Source organism: Buteo buteo, chromosome 5, assembly GCF_964188355.1.
Source record: "Buteo buteo chromosome 5, bButBut1.hap1.1, whole genome shotgun sequence".
Taxonomy (NCBI): Eukaryota; Metazoa; Chordata; class Aves; order Accipitriformes; family Accipitridae; genus Buteo; species Buteo buteo.
Genome location: NC_134175.1, coordinates 48,352,808 through 48,370,083, shown reverse-complemented (window position 1 = coordinate 48,370,083; position 17,276 = coordinate 48,352,808). Strand labels below are relative to the sequence as shown.

General features: G+C 36.5%; 1 protein-coding gene across 1 annotated transcript in view; it reads left to right on the top strand.

Moving 5' to 3' along the window:
- Nucleotides 1–17,276, top strand: part of LRP1B (LDL receptor related protein 1B) — a 576,780-nt gene that overhangs the window by 529,374 nt on the left and 30,130 nt on the right. Inside the window, exon 83 of the mRNA XM_075027025.1 lies at nucleotides 8,343–8,507. Coding sequence (XP_074883126.1) covers nucleotides 8,343–8,507 — 165 coding nt within the window. The remainder of the gene's footprint in view (nucleotides 1–8,342; nucleotides 8,508–17,276) is intronic.

The window sequence follows — 17,276 nt, the reverse complement described above, 5'->3', positions numbered from 1 at the left end:
AGCCAATTAAACATAGCATTTTTAGGAGAAAAAAATAACCTTAAAGACCATCAAGAAACACCTCTGCTTAGACTGCAGCAATAGTCAAAAGGCTTTAAGAGCAACATAGCAAATAATAATGACTTCAAAGTAACAGGCAAAAAAGAAAAAAGCAACTGGAATATTTTTATCTAAAATTATGTCTTTCAGTAACATCTGTGATGACTAATATCAAGACACAGGAAAACAGACTTCATGGTAAAAGAGCTACTAAGTTCTTGCTGTATTTTAGAGGAAAAAAAGTCTTCTTTTCCATAGAAAATATTATTAAGTACTCTACTCTAAAACTATTCCCACTCTAATTGAGGCCAAACCTAAGGTGGTCAGACTGCTGGAATGAATTCTTAGCCAGCTTGAATTTTAAAAGGTTCTAAAAATCATAGAATAGGATTTCTTATGGGTATGAGAAGTCAGAATATGTTAGGATGTTTTTCTAATGTTTAATTCCAGGCTCAGAAGCGTAAGTGATACATATTTTGGTGAGATCCTCAGTACTTAAAATGCTCAATTTAGCAATTAAATTAATTTACCTGAAATGTCATCATTTTGTGGAGAAAATCTCACTTATTTGTACTGCCTAGTCTTTAAATATTGAATTAACACAACTGTGTTGTAGTGGTTTATGATTTGGTATTAATAAAGCTATCCTGTCTGGCAGCATTTCTCTTTCTGTATCAAGAAATTTAAGAATAATATAGAGAGTAAAACAATATTAGAAAACTTGTCCCAGATAACAAACCCCTTCATGTTTTTTGCTTACGTAGGAGTACATTGTACGCAATGTGTTTACAGTACCAACTTTTTTATGTACTACACCATGCTCTAGCAAAAATACAGTAAATGAGAGCTTTATTGCTGTACACCCTTGCCTGAATACCTATGAATGTGTATTTATATAACAGTTATACAACTATAAAGTAGCTTACAGCTGTTTTACAGCAGTTTCCACTCGTAGGGGAGAAGTGATGTCACCGAAGTAGATGTAATACAAACCGTTAGTATACTGTACAAGGTTTCTAACTCTTGAGACCAATCGCTCTAAACAGCCTTTGTCTTCAGAGAGCATCCACCCTCCCTGCTCCTCCAAGTGTCAGCACTTTGTTCACCTGGGATGGATACTTGTCAAGATTTTCTGCTGATGCAGTACCCCCTAAAAATTATTTCAAATGACCCATAGTTACTACTTAGGTGTTGAAGAAAGGACAAATAAAAGAATATTGTTTTTCACTGGTGATTGGTAGTAATTTGAACCCATAATTTCAGTAATGCTGTGGTTTTACTAGTGGGGCAGAGGATTATGCCATGGTAGAGTTTTCAGGAAGGTATGTTTTTATTAGAGAAAGATCGGAAGAGGCTTTTAAATTATTTCACTGCTGGTTGTAAATGTTTATGGATAGACAGAAAACACCTAGAGAAGCATTTTTAATATATTGATAATTTTCAGTACCTTCCCACAACTGCAATATCTGTTACGCCTTTTTGAAGGATTGCTGAATAAGTGTTTCTTAGTTTTCTGATTACAATTATATTTCAAGTACTGTCTAGCAGAGGCTTGTTTGTAAATTTTTTCTTGTATGTTATTTTTGTAATAGTAGATTGCAGGTTTTATAGCCTCACAGATTTTAAATTATGAATTTAAACAAGCCTCAGTATCATAGCACACTAACAAGTGTATGTTTTTGCACTATTTTAACTTTTTTTAAAAAGTATGAAGTGAATGTTAAATGTTTGTCTCATGCTGACACTCCACTTAGGCTTCCAAGGATCAGCAGAGATTTCTGGAAAGATCAGAGTTGACCTCAAGATCAGCACCTTGAATTAATGTAGGCGTATAATTAATGGCTGGCTGACAACACACTTGCCCTTAATAGGTTGCTAATAGCCTGCAAACAAAAGACAAGTCAAGTTCTAAACCAGGTTCTTTTCCTTTAAGAAGTTATACAGTATGGAATAAAAAAAAAAAATAATAGAAGCCGTAGTCTTTGTTTCCTTTTCTGATGAAGAGCCAGAAAATGTATATGAAATATTCCAAACCACATACATTCAGCTTGTTTAAATCTAGCATTATATTGTCTTCATTGTGTCAGAGCATTTTTGGCACAGTTATGGATGTCAGTGACCCAAAACAGCAATTGCTGCCTTATGTGGCTGTCAAAACCCGTATATTGTAGAAGAGTGACCTGACATTAATCCAAAGGGAAGTTCTGTGGTCATAATTTTTGTTTGTCTGCAATCAAATCCTGATTCAAAGTCACTTGAAATATATTTGGTGGTCTTCTGGTTTGTCCCTAAAAGAATGAAATCCAGAAGAGTTTAATTTGAGACATGAGTATCTGTGAAACACTTTTTAACTGATGTATTCATTTGGTTTTGTTACTGGTTTGATCACAATGCAACAGTTGTATAGAAGATAGGTTACAATGATTTACATACATTATATTTTATGTGTTCAAAAATACACTACCGCTAATTTACAGATCTGAAAACTCAGCTTCTTAAGTCTCTTACTGGACATCATTCATGTAGCAATAGAAGTGAGTCGTACTGATTGTTTTGTACTTGTACAGTAGCTTTTTCAAGTCATGTAAGAAGTCTCTTAGTTTGGCAAATTAGTAATAATTGTGAATGTCAAGAACTAGTGTGACTAAACTGTACTTTTTGAATAATATAGAATTCAAGTTACAGTAGTAAACAGTAGTGTATTGAACATTCATAATACTTTTTACTGTCTTTAAGTGTTTTGGGTCTTCTAAAATGTAGTAAGGAAGCTAGTAGTAGATTTCCATGACTTGACAGAGTCAAAATGGGACAGCCATCTCCAGTTCCCATCCATCTTGAATAGTTCCCCCAGGAGAGTCTGTGTTTGAAGAATCTGTTTTGACAATGCATATGTCTCTATCCTTGTGAATAATGCCTTCCAACAAATAATGATTATTTTCAACATTATCATGCCCTTCTTCATTTTGGTGGTTTTTGGCATGACTATTGTAAAGACGCCTTGCACACTTTGTACAGTTTCTTGTTAGTCTGTCTACCTTACGGCTGGTGACTGGGAGGTAATCTCAGTCTTGGTCTGGTTTTTGTGACTATATCCCCAAATCTGACTCCAATTCTTGTTCATTGGATTGTTGGTGGGAGGAGTTTCACAAAAGATTCTGCATAATATTACTTACTGGCTTGATCCATTGAGTTGATTTTTAATCAGAAATCCTACATGAGGAATTCTAAATATTGAATACTCAGTGGCTTTCTGTAAGACTGAATCCAGATTGCTTCAGACAGCTGTTTCGCCAGCATCTCACACAACTGATGAGAAACAGCTTTTGGGTTTGATTTGGCTTTTTCAAGCCAGAGTCATTACAACATATGTGTGTTGTATCATTCAGAATGTTTTTATAACGAAATGAAAGCAAGTTCATGTGTGTTCTTAGATAAGTTTCCATCTCATTTCTCCCCAGATGACAATGATTGATAGAGCACAGTTCTTTTGTGGTTTATTTATTGACTATAGCAGGCCTGACGTTTTTGGTTTAGAAGCTATCCTTTAGTTTTCCAATGGGTAGAGTACCACTTCATTTTCCTAAAAGAGACCGCTGGATTTGCATCCATCACATTTATTGTATCTAATTGTCTGTAGCACAAGGAAGCTAAGAACGTACCAAGAGGATGAAAATAGAGAGACTTGCACTGGAGGAAGACAGTGTGTACCACAGGTGAATGAGCAAGAGTAATGAACACTTCCAAGGGTTCCGTATTCTGGAGCTTTCATTTTAAGAAGGCAATATTTGTGCTCTCTTGGCTGGATGAAAAGCCTGAGAAAAATTACAAAGACTCAGATCTGACATTGCTTCTGAACGGAGATGAAACATTTAATTCATCACGGTGTTTCCTTCAGCATATTTCTGTGGGGACTTGCCCACTGCACACGTCCATTGCAGGCAGACCAAGTGCTTTGGCTGGGCATGTAGAGGTTAATCCCTGCATATCTTCTTTTTCACCCACAAAGTCTGCCTCAGGGAGCTGTACTAGCAAAAGCTATGGCAGTTCAATGCATGCTCTCTTCTTGCGTTTTGTTGTGCTTTCAGTCTTTTTAGATATCAAATAGAACCAGGGTCACACAGAAATCTGCTTCTGGTTTGAAGAAAATCTTTTGTTTACAGCAGTATCGTCTGTATTTACAAAAAGGTTACTGTTGGGACTGGTTATTTCCCAGAACGGAAGAAAATGGGTTACCTTACAGCAGGTGTTGGTTAGTTTTTTTCTCACTATGCATCCTTTTCTTGGCGCTTCTCTTCCATTTAAAATTGTAAAGCAAACAGATCTTTAATGAAAAAAATATGAAGGGAAAACAAAGAGGAGGATCTGTTTTACAGCATTCAGACAAAATCTGGGGATTACAACTTGCTCTGATAAATTTCAACATACGGAAAACTGTCAGATAGTAAGAACCTCATCTGGAGGGACAGGAGGATTTATGCAACCTTACCATAACATCAGAACTCTGCACTCTGTCTTTAATATAGGAATTCAGTTCAGTGAAGGATGAGCTACACCCTTGTCTGAAGGATAGGCAAGAACAAATACCTTTCTGCCCATGAGACGAGTATTTTCCACTGTGGGGAGGGAAACTGTTCCTATCCCAAAGAATGTAGTTCATGAACTTCTATAACGTCATCTCTCCATTTAACTGCCTAGTCCAGAAATCAGTGGATGTTTCAAAGGGGAAAATATAACAAAAAGTAAGATACGTTTTTCTAAAGTAAGAAAGGGTTGTTATAGAAATGACAATAAAAGATGTGTGTGTGACTGGGGAAGAGGGATGGAATATCATAAAATTGAAGGAGTGAAGGAAAAAATACCAGTAGAGTTCACAAAGCTTCATTTTTCTGCTTTATCAGTGTTTCTTCTCTGTAAGATTTTCCTTTCAGTTAAAGGAAAGAGTCAAAGGTGAAGCAAATAAGCCTTAAGTCCATTAATGTTTGTGTCAAACAGTCATATCAGGAAGAAAAACTGCAAATCAAAATCATTTGATTCTTTATTAAAGATATATTAAGATTGAAATAGGCAGATCAAGGCAGCTAGAAGACTAAATAACCAGCCTAGGAGAGAATATATAAAATTGCATGACTTGTAACCCTTTCCTTTCTTCCATTTTAGAGAGACCCAGCAGCTAGACTGGGAGTTGGATAACAAGTGAAATGATTTACTTCTGTCATTTCAGAAGTGAAAAGAGCAGCTGAGAGCTCTTTGAGTCTGAGTTCCAGCAAGCTCAGAGCAGTAGTGAATTGACTCTAGATAGAAACTTTTCTGATTTTTTTTTTTTTTTAAACTTTGTTCCAATAGTGGCTACTTACTAGAGCTGTTCCCAGCTCTTCTTTCAGAGGTCTTTATTCAGTAATTCAAATTAAAAGTATTCAGCTTTTTATGATAATTCCTCTGTGTTTCTTTCCTATATTCTTTTTCTTGCTGTCTTCTCCTATGGGACTGTTCTGCTTCTGTCTCCCACACAAAGGCATCTGACCCCCTTTTGTACTCAGTTGATGTGAATCAGCAAGAGTAATTTGATTCTTGTATTTACCTTCAGACTACAAAGCAGCAGCATTAAAACCCCTTTATTGTTGAAGTCTAACATCATATTTCAAAACTGGCTTATCCATTACATCTTTCAATCCTATTTCTTAGCTTATTTAAAGTCCAAAATTGTTGTAGTAACTTTTCTCTCTTTCATTAGATTTGTGTTGAAACTCTTGCATTCAAAATGTTTTATAGAGAACAAAATCAGTAGCGAATTTTAATAATCCTGTGATGATACAAAATCCTACACTTTTATGTTTTTTTCAGGAACCTTCTCAGTTGACCATTGCATAAAGTTATAACATATATTGCTTTTTAAAAGTATAAGATATGAGTGTCCCAATCTTTGAAAGCCATTTGAATTAGAAAACCTCTACTGGGGGTGATTTGGGGCTCAGTATATATTCCTGAAAAAATGAAGGCTTGTATTTTTTGGTGTGGTTAGAGTAACTTTCAAGTTTGTAGCTCATGTTTTAGAGTTCTAAATATGCCTTTTGATACTCTGTTTTTGTCTTGAATTCATAATATGTCTTAATTTCTTCCCCCCTCCCTTTTTTTTCCCAAATTTTATATCTTAATTCTGCAGAATTGCTCTACAAGAGAAATATAACATGATAATATGCTATCAGAAAGGTTCATAAAAATGAGCACTTGTCTGTACTTCATTGTTATTTATTCCATTTTTACCAAGTTCTGCTCTATAAACTCATGACTAATGATAAGTAAAACAGATAAGATAAGCAAAACAAAAATAGACCTTCTCTCCAATAAGATATGCTACATTATCCATTTAAACAACTTCTATAATGAGTAACTGAAGAATGGTTCATGGAACATCAAAGGATTTAATGAACCACCCAAATAAATAAAACACTGAGGCATCCTCAAACTCCCAAATACAAAGTAGCTTTGTTACAGCAGATGTACATATCCAGGGCGGATACCAAAATATTAAGTGCCTATGGTATTTCATATTTTTATTGTAATACACCTGACATAATGATGTGCCAGTCAGACCCCACCATAACTTTTCGATTTGTTGTCTAGTTTCCGCTTCGTGTGAGAGAGGTGCAATTGCCTGAAAGGTGATGAGTTCCCAGAAGTTTAGTTTAAATAGGTTTGATCCTAGGTGACATGTCTGCACCATCTCGGCACGGCCCGTGAAGGGAGGCAGCCAGACCCTGCCGAGGAGGGACATGCACAGGCAGGAAAGATAGACTTGGGTGCATCCAAAGAAAGAGAGACTTGGGTGCATCCAAAGAAAGAGAGACTTGGGTGCATCCAAAGAAAGAGAGACTTGGGTGCATCCAAAGAAAGAGAGACTTGGGTGCATCCAAAGAAAAGGCTGCTGCATAAGCCCAGTTATATTACTGGACTCTGCAGAGTCCATGCTGGAGAGAACTATTTAGCTAGAGGATAGCCGGCATTCCTAAATTCTACACTTAGAACGCAGTGTGTTTCTTTAAACGTCAAAAAAAGGAGATGGTGTGCCTGTGTCAGTCAATGTTAGATCTCAACAAGTGTGGGACCAATGGGAACCTTGACTCTTTTTCATTAGTCATTTAACTAAAACAGATTAATTCAGCAGAACATCTGCAGCTGGTGGATATATTACTGAAGAGCTCTAGGTGCTTGTGGTGTCCCTCTTGTCACAAGCCATGTAGGCTGAAATGCTGGATTAGTTGGAAGCAGTCTGGCTTCACAGGATTTGTTTTGCTGTGTGGGAAATGAAAGGTCTTACTGCTGAAAGCATGTTTTGGGCTGGAAAGGTGCTTGTCTATTTCTTTAGGATTACAGTTATTTGGATGTTTGAGCATTGTATGCGTGCTAGTCTATAATTAATTTCTTGTTGGTGTCATTGAATGATTTTGTATCTTGTTCACTGAAATGAATAGAGATTTATTTTTCAAAGTGTTTCCAGGACAGGCACAACTCTAATTGCAAAACGGCTTTATTGAAAGATTGAATCTGGCCTAATCAGAATTTGTGTCACCTCGTACCTTACTGCTAAGACGTTGGCACTACTGCTGTAAGCACTCACTGAATGCAGAGCAGCCGGCAGTATCTCTTGTCAGTGATTTTACAGACTTGAGCAGAAGAGAAAAATAATAAATCGGAAAGTATGGTTTAGGAGCAACAAGTTAGTATGCAAATATCAATTGGGGGGGGGGGATTAAAGGCTGAATAATTTCCTTTTAAATATTTTGGATAAGGTTTAGTTAAAAAGAGTGTTAGTTAATAGAGAAAGTGGAGGAGAGATCCAAAAAATCAAATAGGGAAAGGCTGAGGTCACCAGAAGAGGACTGGGAAGTTTCCTGAGAATCCCCCAGGTGAAACCAACATTCATTTTTTTCATTTCTTAAACTAAGTCGGAATGATAGTTTCAAACAAGAATTCATACTTTCACAACTAACTTACATCCTAAGGAGGTCACCTTTCCTGTGGCATCATTTGGGTGAAGTGCGAGCTCCCAGCCCTGCTGTGCAGCCTAGAGCATCCCCTGCCGACTCTGCAGCCCTTGACAGCCTTTCCAGTGCTTAGGGTCTCCGAAGTGTATATCTTTTTTCTAGCACTGTGGAAACAGAAGTTTACTTTCTCCATTTTGAAAAGTGATACTGGTTTTTCCCCCATCGATGGAGATCTGTAGCTCTATTTAAGATGCAAGGTTCTGGTTTGCCGGTTACACGAAATGGGATTGTTGAAAATGACTCTGTGTGCTCTTGTTGCAGATGATACCTGTAAATTAACCTGTGAAAATGGAGGAAAGTGCATTATAAACGAGAAGGGGGATCCCCGATGTCACTGCTGGCCAAGTTACTCCGGTGAAAGGTGTGAAACTAACCATTGCTACAATTACTGCCAGAATGGAGGGACCTGTGGAGCCTCTCTCCTTGGTAAATATTTCTGAGCAGCTGTATCTTACTATTATACCGACCTTAATTCAGATGTTTGAATTTGTTCCTCGTTTGTGATATTTTTTTCTCTTTGTAACTTATTTGCTTTGTCTGTATTTAAACGATGTGCAAAATAGCAGTATATACCATACATATACTTTAAAATCGATAGTGCTTTTCATTCACGTGTCTCGGTGTTTTAGCAGAATGAAGCTGCATCTCAGAAAAGGGAGCATATAAGTAAGTATTCATGATGTTGAGGTGTAGAAATGGAATCGTAAAGCATAAGGTCCAGTCAAACTACATCTGGAACAAGCCCACACATCTTGCTCTCTTGTTATCTCAATTCTTCCTCTAAATTTTTACGTGCATAAGTAGAGATATTTCCTTAAATTACAGAGTTGTGTGGCCTCAATCTCTTACCTTTGTCTTACTGGAATTCACAAAATAGGTGTTTTACTCATCTAATTCTCAGGAAGATTTGGTTGATCAGAACTCAGATCCTTTGTTTTCCTCAAGGAATTTGAAATTACATCTCTTCTCTTTAGGGAGATCATTCTAACTGTCAAAAAGTGGGTATTTGACAGTTGATCTTTGTCCCTAACACGCAAGCTGTTGCAGCTTAGATAATTCAATTAGTGTTTGGGCTAGAGAAGGAAAGTGTGATAAGAAGTACTCTAAAATTTAGTAATTCTGTGAGAAAGAAGTTGAATTCTATTTTCTGCTCCAAGGAATATTTAAATATTTGATTCAAAGTAGAACAGCTGGAGAAGAGTTTGCTGTCAAGTCTCTTCAGAAGCCTATCAGCTGCTGAAGATGGTGTGAATCATTTTCTCCTGTGTCATGAAGGGACCAAGACCCTGACCTCTGAAAGAAAAGTACAGGCACCTGACTTTGAGAAGTGGAGTTTGTGACTATTTAACACAGAGAAAGCTCCCTGTAAAGCAGAATTATGTATCTTAGTCTCTGTGACAGAGGGGGCTTAGATCTCAATGTTTTCCTCAGCACTCCTTACTTTAGGTTACATAGTTTAGTAATTTAGCTTCACTTGCTGGCTCCTCTGGAGCCACTTCTTATTTACTGAGATGTGGTGGCAAAAGTCCAAGAGAATGCAAATCTAGTAGTCTGTTGTATGCCAAACAGGATTTTTCAGTTCTGAGTATCCGAGGGTTAATAATGTTATTCATAGTTAACATCACTAATAATGACTACATATTAGAAAATGAGAATTACTTGTACTTGAAGTTGATTAAATATACTTGAAACTGCTTCTAACAGCTGGTGGACCTACTGACAAAAAATGATAAGCGGAGGTTTTTATCAATGTAGTGAGATCGATACATGCTTAGCGAGGACATGCAAGTGAATGAAAGTAAGTCATGGGTGATTTAAATGATGTGCAGAATTTCATTGTCATCTGAAGAGAGAATGTTTACTCCCACATCTTTACATGTCTGACATTTAATTGATTCTTTTATGGGGTTAAAAGGCTTCATAAAATTAATAACTTGGCTCCTAGAACTCGGCCTGGTTCTGAATCCTGCAGAGACCCCAGGGTTTTATTTAATCCTTTTCTTTTGGTAGTAGCCATGGGGCTCACTCGACTCCAGCAGCTCGTTTTTTCTTTACCAGGCAGCTAACACTTGCTGTGCTTACACAGCCATGCTATTGCCTGGATATTTTTATTTTTTATTTTCCTGCTAAATCCAGCCTCTGAAATCTCTCAGCCTTGCTGAAATAATTAGCGTAGTAGGTTTTGTCACCAGTGAGTAAAGGAGAGAGATGAGCAGATTCTACAATATACTTCCATTAAATTGTTAATCATGGCCCAGCTGCTCCAGGGGGTCGGGAGAAGCAGGCATGAGCCTTATTTCTGCTTCATCTCAAACAGGATAATGTGCCTGCACCAAAAATGCATCAGGAGAGCCAGCATGGATGTCACTGCAGTCCACATTTCATTGTGCAATTGCCTGATTTTTGGGAATCCGAACCTTTAACTGCAACTAAAGTTTATTGTACCACACACAGCCAGAGTGTGCCAAGCCTTTATGAGCCGAGACCACTGCAGAGCTGGTTCTGATAACTCTTACTGGGCATACCTGCTAATAGGAATATTCTTCTGCTGTGCTGTGCCTACTTTCCCAGTTTAACCAAGTTTTTAATAATCGCGTTTCAAGTTAACCAGATTTCCCATCTGCCATTTCCAATTCATGAGGGTAGCCATGCCTTGAAGCCCGTGCCATAACTTTCATGTGCTGGAGATGTTGAAAAAAACTGTATACCTTTCTAAATCAAAGTGACTCTATCCAGCATTCCAGATGAGATTTTCAAATTGATCCACATCTCATCTTCCTTGCACGCCTAGCCCCTGGACCCTGTAAATATTCTATTAAGAAGAAATCTCTATTCTGTATCAGACTGTATTTCTTATCTGTATCAGGCCATAAATCCTGTTACTGAAACAAACTAGCATGTCAGTGAGATGTCCCCTTATCCTAGTTTAATCTAATCCATGATATACTAAGGCCATTATGTATCTTACAGAGGGAAGCTAAACTGGACGCCCCAAAAGCACTGAAAACTGTAATTATGTCAACAAAGCTTAATTCCCCCAGTGTTTTTGCAACAACTGTGTCCTCTTTCCAGTCAAATGTACCGCTGTGCAAAGCATGTCATTCAGTCCTTGCATTCAGTGAGTGCACATTTAGCTGCAGGGGCTGCACACGCCATTCCCAGTTTGGACTGAGGATGTGAAATTCAGACCTGAGCAGCGTTCACTCACTTCCTTCTTGTCGTCTCAGCCTTCAAGGCAGAGTTATCTTCTTTGCCAGGTTCATATGAGAGTTACTAGTGTATATGGTACTTTAGTCTTGCATGTTGCTACATATAGGAATTAAAAAGGTTCTTTATTACCAGGAATTGCTCAGTTTTTCCCTAGTGGTTGTAGAACTTAAGCATTATGTTGTGTCCAGATTTATAATATTACATCCTACCAGGTTGACCTGTCCACTAGCAGTAGGTACATTGCACTTTTTTTTCTTTTTTTGGCTAGAGAATTCCCTCATATTTCTGGAAAGTATAAAAGTATAAAACTTTAAAGTCAGTTCAATATCATTTTAATTTGATCTACTGTGCTGTTGCTATTTGTGCATACCACCTCCTGTACTACAATGCTCACAACCAGTTCCTCAAAAAGCAGCAGTTATGCTTTTGATCCATTACACAGTTGGCTCCTCAAACTGTCCTGCTTACTTGATGCAACCAAGTTGCACATATTTTCCCAATTTTCTCTTTTTTTTAAATTTATTTTTGTTCAAAATGATGAAGCTTTTTCCTTTGGAAGTTGCAGAAGCCATATGTGTGCAAGTGCTAATCCAAATCCTATCCGCAAAATATAAATGAACTGTGATAATTTTGGCTTTCATAGAAACTCTGATTGCCCTTACCAATTCTTGTATATTATCCAACTCAAACATCTTTGCTGCAGTCACTCTGAGTGTCACTCTACATGCATGCCCCTTGGAAAACTTCGGGAGTGCCAGTACATTTAGCTTCACGTGGAAATGAGCTTCTGCAGGGTCCCTGCTGCTGGGAGGCTTCCCTAGGAGTCAGGGAATTTCCTTACTGTTGTTGGCTTCTGGCCCAAAAACCGAGGAAGAGAGATCCTGAAAACAAACCTTTCATCATATTCTGATATAAATAAAATAACACAGCATATGAAACACTCTTCTCGTGAATGTGTGTGTTCTAGTGAATGTGTAAATCCTATTCTCTTTCACTACCTAATATAAAATAGTAATGTGATAACTAATTAAGTAAATTGCAGAGTATTACTCATTTTTTAAAACATGATTGTGCTAAATCTTTGCTGGATGTGTTAAGTTGTAGAACCTCATTATCTGCACACAAATGTTAATTTGTTAAACAAATCCCACTGGCAATTCAAGGATTATTCACTGTTGGTTTACTTACTGCTAAGCCTTTTGGCAAATTCCTATGTGAACATTATATAGCTAGAGATTGGGGCAGCTTTAATTAAAATTTATAAGTTTATGACAGTTGTATTGAACTACAATAATTGAACAAAGAAAATGACATCAGTTAATTAAAAGTACACATCTGAGACATGTAATTAAAAGTTTGGGTATAAGAATGAACACTTTCCAGTAAGCCAAATTAATGGGAATTGGGAAAAAAATTAAATGTTACCATAAAAATGCACTTTCTTTCCCCTAAAGTTTAAAGTAAAGATGTTGGAGCAATAAATTACTAATTGTCTTGAACACATTAACTAGATCTAACTAGTTCACAAAATTAGATAAATACATATTTGTACTATACATACAGTACCAAGGGTATGTCTAACCACATGGAATTGCGATGTTTGTATCAAAATGGGCAAAAAATCATTGTCTTTCCACTAAATGAAAAATGATGAAATATTCTCTGAACAATAATTATATATAAAGTAGATCTTATTTTATATTCTATTTTATAAGCAAAACAAGTTGATTTGGGGACACGATGGTGCATACTGAAAACACCATCAGTGAAGAACCTGTTTACTTTACTGACGACATGTTTGTCCCAGTGATCTCAAAGGGGGACGCTACATCATCTTGTCACCGGGCCAGGGACTGTGGGAAGGTACAAGGGGTGGTATTTAGCTAGATGTCCAGGCTGTCTGATCTGGGGCACAGCTGATCTAAGGGTCCCGACAGAACCACCACAACAGCCTCGGTCAGAGCAGCCTTTGAGACTAGTCTAATATATTTAGAGATTGTTCTTTTCTCCCTTTCTTTCACAACATGGAGAGAATGTATAGCTGTTGGGATTGATCCCAATTAGCTCACCTACTCATTATGTACCATAATACAGCTTCTCTCCACTACTATTGGTTCAGTAAAGCTAATTATGGTTCATCAGCCACACAGAAATGAATTATCGTGATTCCCATGGACTACTGATAACTACTTCAGAAAACATGTTACTTACAGGAGGCTGGAGTAGTGCCACATTGTTTTCCTTCATAGTGACAGCAAGTGAAATGTGCAAATTAAATGTGCGTATTCCCACATAACAACTTCAAAACCCACATTGCTGGTAGTGAATTTACTATTGACTAGAAGAAATAAATAATCTATGTCTTGTTGCAGACATTTGTCTAGATGATCTCATTTTTCGAAACTTTCAGAAAGCTTACAAAAATAGTGCTATTTCCCTATATTTTTTTTTTAATTGCAAAATATGTGGTCATACAAAATACATAATATTTCTCTGTTGCTTAGGCAATAGCATGAATCAAAGTTGATCTCCTTAGAGTTCTGTTCATTACAAAATAAATGTAAATAGGAGTTTAAGATGTATGAGTAGATTCCCAAAAGAAATCACCTAGATATTACAGAGACAGTGGACTACAATATTTATTAGCTATTTTTGAAGATTATTTGAAAAGTTATTTGCTATTATATAGCAAATTAAATTGGCAAACTAGGAGTAACTGCAGTGTCTGTCATCAAAACCTAATCGAACATTGTAGGATTTTGTTCCCTATCATCTTCTTATGGATGATTTTTCTTTGTAAGAAGGGGGGAAACTGCATTTAATCTTCATGCCAAAAACTTCACAGATTTTATTCATGTCCTACTCCCCAAAATAACTTCATATGTCCTGGGGTCACCCTAAAGTATTCCCCTTAAATTTACTAAATTCTGTGCAAAACATTTGAAAAAAATGTGAGAATTTTATAAGTTTGTTTCAAGTTCTATCAGTTCTAGAATTAAGATTTTAAAATTCTGTAAAGTATTATTCTTATTTTTTTAAGAGAGAGGCTACATAAAGAATCTTCAGAGAATAGTGACTTTCAAGTACATCATTTCCCCAGAGAATTTTCCGTATTATTTTTGTTACTTATTTGATATGTCTTACCATTACCTTTAATGTATTCTCTGCAATTCATTTCTTTAGAATTGTTATTTAGATTTACTTTAGATACAAACTACTCTCATCAATATAGGGACTACATGCATTATGTTTCCACTTGCATATACATATAGTGAGAAGCTCCGTGTATCCAAGAATTGGCTTAAAGATAGTAAATAGCAAAGTGCATGCACATTCATTGTAAATTACTGAGAGTGGAGAAATCCTGAACAAAAAAAAGTATGCTTCTTGCTCTCTGGATATTATTACTGTGGTTTTGAAATGGGAACATTTACGCATGAGATGCTGAGAATGTGCTGCCACTTTGTCCTCCCTGACACTTCAACAAACAACATTTTTCAACATAGGTAGTCGAAACAGGAATTTTTTCTTGGGATTATTATGTTAGGGAAGAGACTAAAGAAGAGGATAGGTGAGAGCTAGGATGCTAATCTGTAATAGGCAGAGGAAAACAAGACAGTCTTCTCATACAGTAAGTCCAGTTGAGAATTGCACTGAAGAAGGAAGAGCTCAAAATGGAAACTTTTTTGTGTTTTCTTTCAGAAAATGATTTTTGCTCATTTTTGCATACAATACACCAAAAGAGGGTTAGCTGAATTTGAAGCAGTTTAGCATTCCATGAACCCCTTTCCTTATTAATATTTTTCTATACTGTAATGTGTTGTGAACATTTCTGTGGTGGTAAAGGTCAGGAATTAAGAGGCAATTTTAATTCTGTCTGTACAGCTCTAATCCTGAAACTTCAGGACCAGTGTAAACGCTGAAGTTCTCTGTGTGTGAGGTTACCATGCAATGGTTGTTAGTTAGGATATGTGACATCTTGGTTAACATGACTGTTTTCTTTGCAAACATTAATCTATATTCTGATTCTATGATACAAAACCTTATGGCATTGTTCATCATTGTTTAATATTACAGTTTTCTTAACATCATCTTGGAACCATTTTGTATCAGAAATAATTTATGAGAATAAGGCAGATTAAAATGTCATTATTAGTATTATTTTAGATGCCAACAGTCTGTGTATAAATAGGCAATGAACTATTAACATTACTAAAAGTCGTGTTAAATTGAGTGACAAAAATGGGGTTTAGGCTATACTGTATTAAATTTTCATATAACTGTCAGCAGTTTGGCATATTTATAAGCCTACATTAGCAAAGAATAGAATAATCTTTTCTACAAACTAGGAAAATATCATTGCCCCATCGTTTTAAAAAATAGAGGAGTATTAATAATAAAAACTGATTTCAGACCTCTAGATCTATGTTCTATCACTATTTTATTTTATCTTTTTTATTGAAACACTGATTCAGATGAAGGATTATGTGAAACCCCCTGGCTTGGGGGCAGAAATTTAAATACAAGTGTCTACATGGGGAAAAACAAAAAGAGTCTGTGCTAACATCTGAGTTCTACATCTTTGATTTAATGTTTAGATCACAGGGGACAGATATGAATAACCAGGCTGATGCATATTAAACTAGTTGGAGCTATTTTTAAGTCAATGGTTTTGTTCCTGCTGTACTCATTAGAGGAAGAGACTAACTGATCTCATGGCCTTTATGATGATTTGCAAAACACTTTAAATTAGCATAGCTTAAAATAGAAAATATAGAAAAGAATTACGTGAAGGGTTTCATGCAAGAAGAATAAGAAGTAAGTGAAGGAAAAAGAATAAATAAATCATTCTGCATGAATCAGAGAGAGTAGAAGAAATGAGGGTGCTTCACTTGCATTGAAAAATTCTCCAGCAAATATGACATTAAATGATTGCATAGTATTAAAACAAAGGCAGACCAGAAGAAAGTTAGAATTGTGGGGTTTATAGAATATTTAGTTTAATCTACATTTCTTTAATGAGACAACCAACTAAATAGAGAAGAAACAAAAAAAAAAAAGGTAAGAAGGGTTGCACATTTCAGGGTTTTAGATGCAGCTGTGGTAAAAGACATCAGGAGGCAAACGTGAAAGTAGTCGTGGATACCTGCACCAGACATCGTATTAAAATGAGGAAACAATGAATGAGTCAAAAGACAGCAAGGAAGAGACCTGGTCATAATGCATCAGTAAATCAGGCAGTGGTAAGGATTTTCTGGTAGAGCAGTATGAAGATGAGAGAGAATTAGTATGGAAAAGAAACACTTAAATGTTATTTCAGTTGACTACTTAGGATTTTGGCTCTTCTGTACATTTTAAACCAAGTCAGGCCCAAGTCAAGCACAGCTTCTCTTGTGTGCTCACTTACCCACCCCTCCATGAAGTAGCAATGTTGATATGTAAGAAGTTCATTCCTGTCTTGTGGTGTGGTGTGAAGTTTTTCAGATGTAAGTACAGGGATAACTGGAATCTCTCATTAACATATTCACTGACTTTCTCTGATCTCTTTCCGATTCTACAGTCATATCATTATCTTGATTTGGCTGACAATAATAAACTCTGATAGGCTATTTTTCCTGTTTATGCCTGTAATTCCAGTCCAGAGGGCTTCTGCATCATACGTACAGTACATTATGTAGTTACCTTGCTAATCTGACTGACTTTAACACTTTTTAACATGTAGCCCTATATTGTCACTGGCAAAGACTACATATCAAAGAAAAGTGTATTAGTTTTACAACAGCCCATTAGTTGCCTGCCTTTTCCAAATTTGCTATAGCCAATGGTATTGATGTTCCCATTCAAGACTAGACATTTTGGTTCTCCATCTTAATTCTTAGACTTTTACCATTTACATAAAGCACGTGTGTTACTGTTTTGGTTTTCTGTAGTCTACTTATGAAGCATTGCCTTTTGTTCTACCTGATACTATTTGACTGTGGCTAC